This window comes from Pundamilia nyererei, unplaced genomic scaffold (assembly GCF_000239375.1).
Source record: "Pundamilia nyererei isolate P.nyererei 1_Seehausen unplaced genomic scaffold, PunNye1.0 scaffold00297, whole genome shotgun sequence".
In the NCBI taxonomy this organism is placed as follows: Eukaryota; Metazoa; Chordata; class Actinopteri; order Cichliformes; family Cichlidae; genus Pundamilia; species Pundamilia nyererei.
Window position 1 is genome coordinate 408,066 of NW_005187698.1, and position 7,243 is coordinate 415,308.

The 7,243-nt window shown below is 39.7% G+C and overlaps 1 protein-coding gene across 1 annotated transcript in view; it reads left to right on the forward strand.

Moving 5' to 3' along the window:
* The window catches only part of tmigd1 (transmembrane and immunoglobulin domain containing 1), a 46,883-nt gene that overhangs the window by 7,060 nt on the left and 32,580 nt on the right, over positions 1–7,243 (forward strand). The window contains exons 3-6 of the mRNA XM_013915391.1: positions 2,407–2,694; positions 2,824–2,927; positions 6,508–6,825; positions 6,957–7,160. Coding sequence (XP_013770845.1) covers positions 2,407–2,694; positions 2,824–2,927; positions 6,508–6,825; positions 6,957–7,160 — 914 coding nt within the window. The remainder of the gene's footprint in view (positions 1–2,406; positions 2,695–2,823; positions 2,928–6,507; positions 6,826–6,956; positions 7,161–7,243) is intronic.

Below are 7,243 nucleotides of genomic sequence, written 5' to 3' on the forward strand. Positions count from 1 at the left end.
AATACTCCCAGCCAATACTGAATCACTTTTAGATTAATTGCATATTTAGCCAAGTTAGGAATCAGAAACAATATAACTGCATAATGACCAAAACTATCACACTGACTGACAACGGGGCGTGAGTTCAGTTTTATGATCTTTAAATAGTGGGGCAACGGATCACTGTATGTGTATGGTGTGCGTGGTCAGTCTGTCAAGCCATAGTTATGGCCAGCGCTAGCAGTCCAAGTGGAGGAGCAGAGGAGTTTCCAGCATTTAAGCAGCCCTTTGCTGCCCAGTCCGACCGGGCTAAAACTATTATAAGGCCGTATTCCGTTGTGCAAAAAAAGGGGTTTAAACTATGATGAACATGCTTGAGCCACGCTATGATATCCCGTTGCGCGTCCACTTCAGTGACAAGATTGTTCCAAGCATGTATGAGCAGGAAAAGTCTAAAGTTATGCCTGAACTGTTCCAGGCATCTTCTGTTGCCCTAACTACAAATGGGTGGACCTCCAGGGCAACGGAAAGCTTCGTGACCGTGACTGCTCATTATATCGCAGCGGAGTGGTAAATACAAAGCCCTGTACTGCCCTATATTGCACCTTAATTTGTTTTTATATAATTGCGTGGAATGAGTCTTGAGTTGAATGTTTTTTAATAGCCAAAAAATACTTAAATAAGTAAATGGCGAGTTAAAGTTTTGTCTTTTTGTCTTTTTTTGCTGATCCGAAAATTTATCCGATCCATGACTTAAAACTGTGATCCGATCCGAACCGTGAGATTTTGGATCCGTTGCACCACTATCTTTAATATGTATCAGTATTCAAGGTTGGATTGTCATCATACTCTGGAGCATAAACAGGTTGTCATCAGGACACTACAACACAGAGCAAACGACATCCTCGCAAACATGCCAGGTAGGGCTGTAGAAGAACATCATATCAAAACTGCCCTGGGTAGATGTGGCATTCCCAGTTGGACATTTGACCAGCCAGGAAGCCACCTAAAGAATACTTGAGGAGAGAATTACAACCCATGCCTAAACGAAAACCTTTTGGTGATCCTGAGACACATTTTCTCTAAACAATGCGTCTCTGTGGCTTTCAAACCAAAAAACATGCTACGTCAGAAAATTTTTCCACCCCAAGGATCTAGTCTATGTGTTTAAGTACAAGGAGCATTTTTGTAAAATTATACATCAGTGAAATCAAACAACCTCTAAGCTGATGACACAACACAGAAAAGCTACCTCATCAGGCCAGGACTCTGCAGTCTGTTTAGACCTACAGGCCAGCAGCCACCCTGTCAGTGATGCTGATGTGCACATCCTGGACACGGAGGGGTTATATTCTATAAAACAGAATATAGAAGAAAATATGCTGCCATAGGCTGTAATTTATCTGTGTGTAAACAAGCAAATAAGACAGAACACAAAGCACATTGAAAGATGGAAGTATTCAGGAAATGCATTTTTATGTGGATTTGTTTTGAAAGAAAGAAAGCAAAGGTAGGACAAAATTCATCATGTTTTTCAAGTGGGATGCATAATTTTGGTCTTGTTTTGCTGCTGGTTCAGAGAACTTTGGTTGGAGCGTGATGAAACATGCAGTTTTGCTACATGTCTACTTGCTCTTTAATTATATGTTGTTTTAGCTGTGTTTGGTGATCGTAGAAAATGTTTTTGAGCCTTGAGCTCACAAAACATTTTGATTTTTCTGTGGATGCCACAGATGTTTATATTTTAAAAAACAAATGTGGCGGCACATCTCGTGAAACCTGATGTTTTCCATCTTGCCCCCAGTACTGGGGTCATTAGCATTTAACAGGTTTTAAACTAAAGGACCAACCAAAGTAGGGTTCGTTACCTGTTAGTTCATATATTTTTCACTGATCTCAGGGAAAAAGTACAGCACCACAATATGTAGATCTTTAACATATTATACTAGTAGTCCTCGTGCCCACTCGGAGTGGAATGACTAGTCTCGACCATGGAAAACACCAAACTACGCATGGACCATTCAAGTGGACTTGCAGGAAGCGTGACTGGAAGGAACTGACCACGATCCCATCTTTATTCTAGCCCTGATTTGTCCACGATTATCAGTGATCATGAGTACAACGTTTGGGTCTTTATAGTAAACTGACATCTGGGTTTTTGAAAAGATTTGAACTAGTTGTTCTGTGGTCACATTCCTACATGACAACAGCACTTTAACAGGGAATTTCCATTTTAAGAGGAGGGAGGGATGGAATCATACAAACACACCCAACATACCTGTGCAAATTTTAATGGCAGGCTGGTCATGGAATATTCCGGTTTGAATCAGTGTAGCTGCTAGGTTGGTTACGTTGATGTGCATCTATCTGGAAAAAATTACTTCAATAATCTCACAAGCATTAATATTTGCACTGATCATTTTTCAGTCGCCCCAAATATCTCTGAAACAGTGGAAGTTACAGTTGAAGAAGAGGATGACCTTGTCTTGGAGTGTGACACAAGGGCCAATCCACTTGTCTCCTCTGTGACATGGTCACTAAATGGAAGCCTGGTGGATCTACTAGCAGATGGCCTCTCTGTGATCAATAATGGCTTAACAAGTCAGCTGACATCCAGCAAAGTGAAGAAAACCTTGCATGGAGGCATGTACACATGCACAGTGGACTCTCCTATGTATGGAAGTAGCAGCAGGCATTTCCAAGTCACAATAACAGGTGAGCTCACTAGATCAGCACTCTGCAATGCTACCCAAGCCACATCTCCACATTAAGTTAAGTGGATTATAAAAATCAGTGCATGATATTATGGCTTGGTTATTAATGTTTTAATCTTCATTTTTACAGACAAAACCCTGAAGTTCCCACTGGGGCCCATGATAGCTGGGCTGGTGGTTGTGGGCCTCACTGCTCTTCTTGCTGTTGTTTCAAGGTGGAGGAAAATCGTAAAGGTAACGCACAGAATACACATGTGGAGTACAGAGACTGACTGATTACAACCCAGACCTTCTAATATTTTAAATCTCTTTTAACAGTGCTGCAAGTAAGTTGTGCTCAAAATAACCAGTCTTCTCTACATCACCAAACGAGACAAGCCATGAAGATAACGCCACTACTCTGTGTGTAAAAGACTCTGATTATCCATTATTATGTCCTTCTATTTAATTTTGTGATGTGATGAGAGATACATCTATTCTACATTTAAGTTTTCTTCCCAATGTATAAACAATGAATATATATACATATATACTATATGGACAAAAGTGCAGGGCTACATATACACTACACCTACAGGAGCTGCACAGCCATGGAAACTCACGTTATGTAGCTCCCAGCTTGTGCTGATGTTAATGCCAGAGGACATTTGGACCTCTGCAGTTACTGAGCGAGCAGAGCACTGCCGACTTTCATGCACTACACTTTAACTTCATATGATCTGCTACATTGTGTGGCTCCTGAACACTTCCACTGTACAATAATACTACAGCTGACTGTGTACTATCTAGATGGAGAACAACTTCAGGAAGTGACTTCCTGTAATAGAAATATCCGATCAAACTCACATTCAGCTCTTTAGCACAACATGTTCATTCCCAAATATTTGTAATGGGAGACAGCATGGCTAGGTGCTTGATGTTATACACCTGTGACAGCAGGGCTGAAAACACCTGAATTTAAAGATTAATAGGTGTGGCCTAAAGCTTTTGTCCATATAGTGTATTTCTGTTATGTAAACAGCTAGCTAGTTTAGCTCAGAGTGAAACTTCAGTGAAACACTTAGGTAGTGTTAGTCTAACGGTAATCAACTCATAAAACTCACAGTATGTTAGTTTTTCTATGTGTTATACAATCAGGGTATAACTTATCAGTTAAATGTCCTGTTACCTTTGGTTAAAACCAGACTAGTGTGTTTCCCATGTTTCCTGTCTTACACTGTGCTAACTGTCTGGTAATGGTAGCTGCATATGTTCAGAAACATTAATAACAATAATGATGCAGCTAGTAAAGCTCATCTTTCCAATGTAATCAATGCAATATAAACTGTCTTTCTGTGTAAGATCATTTTTATTGGTTATTATAAAATATAGATATATATATTACCAGACACAGACAGAAACCACCATTCACACTGTCACATTTAACTGCTATTGTATGAGAAATGCATGCACTTACTCTGATATATAGCTCATGCTGGCTTCTGCATATTAATCAGTGTGCTTTTTAAAACAATAAAGAGACAGATAATTGTCAGACTAATTGTGTTAAAAACCAAAAAGCTGCTTAAAAGAAAGTAACTCAATGCTGAAGCTGATCCTTTGATAATACCCAGTGTAAAACTATCAAACTGCTGTCAAACCAGAGAAATAAACATGTCTGTGAAATGTTTATAAATGCTTCAGAATCTAATTCTTGCATTTGCTCTGAACTTTACCTCCTGACTCAACAGCCATACAGCCATAGCTCATTAAAATGATGTTATACATTTACTTTTAATGAGACAAAAGGACAGTGGCTGCTAGGTTGTTAGGGTCAAGGTCTCCTCTTTATGTTCTTTCCAATAAAGAAAGAAACACTTTAAAACACATAAAACAGAGTGATATCAGTGAAGGACAAATGGATTCAAAGTTAAAGATAAATTATTCTACAGCCTTGTTAATGCCTTTACTAAATCACTACAGAGGTGGACAAGACAAAGATTTCAAAATACTGAAAGCATTTCATGTGCAGGTGTGCAGTGACATCTGCTGGTCACCAAGCCCTTTGTAGCCACAATGGTGGATTTTTGTGTACACGTGCAACCAAAAGCAAAGAAAAACCTTATGGTGTTTGATAAATGAGCAACAGTATTTAGTGACCTGTTATAATTGTGCTGTTGGTGGAAAAAACTGTGCAAACTATCTAGCATTTCCCAGCAGCTAAATATATTTGATATACATCACCAAGTCCAAAAGCACTGTTATACTTAGCTTTGTAAAATGTTTCTTACGTGTATTTGTATGTATTCCTTTATCTGTAAATTGGGTGGTAAAACAGTATTGCAATAGAAGAGCGTTACTAACACCCCTGTTAGTTGCTTCAACACCAATCTCATGCCAAGTCAATAAAAACTGGACATATTACCTGGAAAAGATAAGGTTTATTGCTAAACATTTCGTAATTTTTCTTTACTAGAAAATGTGACGGTGTTTGAGAGACAGTTTACAAACACTCATCATGGGCATAAATGCCATGGTAATTTGGGGCTTTTGATGATTTCTTTAAGCTGTTATTTTTCCAGGGTGAAATGATTGTGCAGCATAAATCTTTAATGACTTTTTTTTTTAAAAGAATTAGGTGCACATGTTAAATTTATTTTGGATTTTCCCTAATCCACACAGGATCCCAATTACACATACAGGCTCAAATATAAACATAGACCCCCAATAATACTTAGCTAAATGTCCCTTTGCAAGTCACAACACGACTTTTGGTAGGCATCAACAAGCCATAGAGGAATCTAGTATTACAAACTTGTGATCCTAAGTATTTTTTTACAACTATTTTGAAAATACAGACCTTAACAGATCATTTTAAAATATATATTTCAAGAAGAAACATCTTGGAATCTTATTCGGACACGATAATCCTAGTCACATTTCAACGTGAATCCCATTAACGTAAAACTGTACGTAGTGACGCATCGTTTTACGTCACGTAACACTGCGTAGGGCGTGGTGACGCGTGCCTTTGTGGATTCTGTGGTCCGCCGCCAAATTCAAACAGCGAAAGAAGAAACGGGAGCTACAGCCGCCTAAAAGCCACAGAGAATCGGCTACTTTTAGAACTGACACTTTTAGGTAAGCTCTCTGTACAGCAGGTGTCCCAGCAGACGTTCTTCTTTTAAGTTTTTATACTTATTTGAGTAGATGTTTTGTCGTGTAAATAGTAATTTTTTTTCCTAGCTAACCGTGGCTTCGGGGGCACAGCCCTCTTTTGTTTTGTTAATGATATTCACTGAATTTTATGGGAAAAGGCAGCATTTGACAACAATGGCACAATTTGACAGCGTTTTTATATAACGGCAAGTGAAAGGTAAACTTTAATTCTCAAAAGTTGCTTAAGGCTGTTATTCCCTCCTCAGGGCAAGCCATTCCTGGGTTAAGTTGGACACTTGACCAGGAGCATTGTCCCTATCTAACAAAAGCCACGGAGCTTTTACTAACACGATTACTGCTGCTTGATTGTATGGTTGTTACGGCTCATTTTTCACTTTTTCCGTCCTTTGTTCATTGACATTTTTCAAATTTTTTGACAGTGACAAAGGGACTCTGAAATAATTTCCCCAAATTCGAGGATTAAAAAAAGAAAGATTTGTCTTAACTTGTAACTTTTTCTTATTTTGGTCTATCAGTCCAAAGAAATATTCAAATTTCATAGCATGCTGAGCCAGATTAGAATATAGGTTTTTTTTATATTGTGAGATTTTGAAACTGTAGTATTAAAAATGTTGTTTTCATAAAACTTATTCATACAGATCACTTTTTTTCTCAGCTCGGTCATATAGCCTGTTTAGTCATGGATGCTGTTGGTAAAGCTGTGGTTGGAGTCTGGCGGGCACACACAGTCCTGGATGAGTCTGATGGAGCAGAGAGCTCCCCAGAAGCCCCGGACCGTTTCCGCAAACTTCGGTCCTCATCTTCACTCAACTCTCTGAGAATGTCACTGAGGAAGCGACTCCCACTGCGATCTGTCCAGACCAACTCCCTCCCTGAGAATCCGACCTGGGAAACCATGAAGGAGCAACCAAAGACCAGCACAGTCCACAAACTTACTCGTAGTGCTCGTAATTCTATCACCGGAGTGTATCAGGTAGATTAACTGTTATGTGTGAAATTGCCTATTTTTTATTATTATCAGTCTCAACAAAAGCCACCAGTCAGTTATTCTAGAGTTGTTATTTTCTTTCTTTCTCTCTCTCTCTCTCTCTCTCCCTCTCTCAGAGGTTGCAGAGGACCAGAGAATTTTCCCGTGAAGAGTGTTTGGTAGCGACCCCGGGTCGTGATGGAGAAAATGCTGGAGCATCGAATTCTTGCACCCCAGGACGTACACCTCATCGGGCTGCAACACCCAGACGCACACCCAGAGTAACAGGTACACCTGGGCGTACTCCAGGCTCCAGAGGACGCAGGACTCCTGAAGCATCCGTAAGAGGAGTGAAAACAGGAGGTGGCAGGAGGCAACTGGTCCGCATGGCTGCTGTACGAAGTCCCTTTGCCTCTCCAAATAC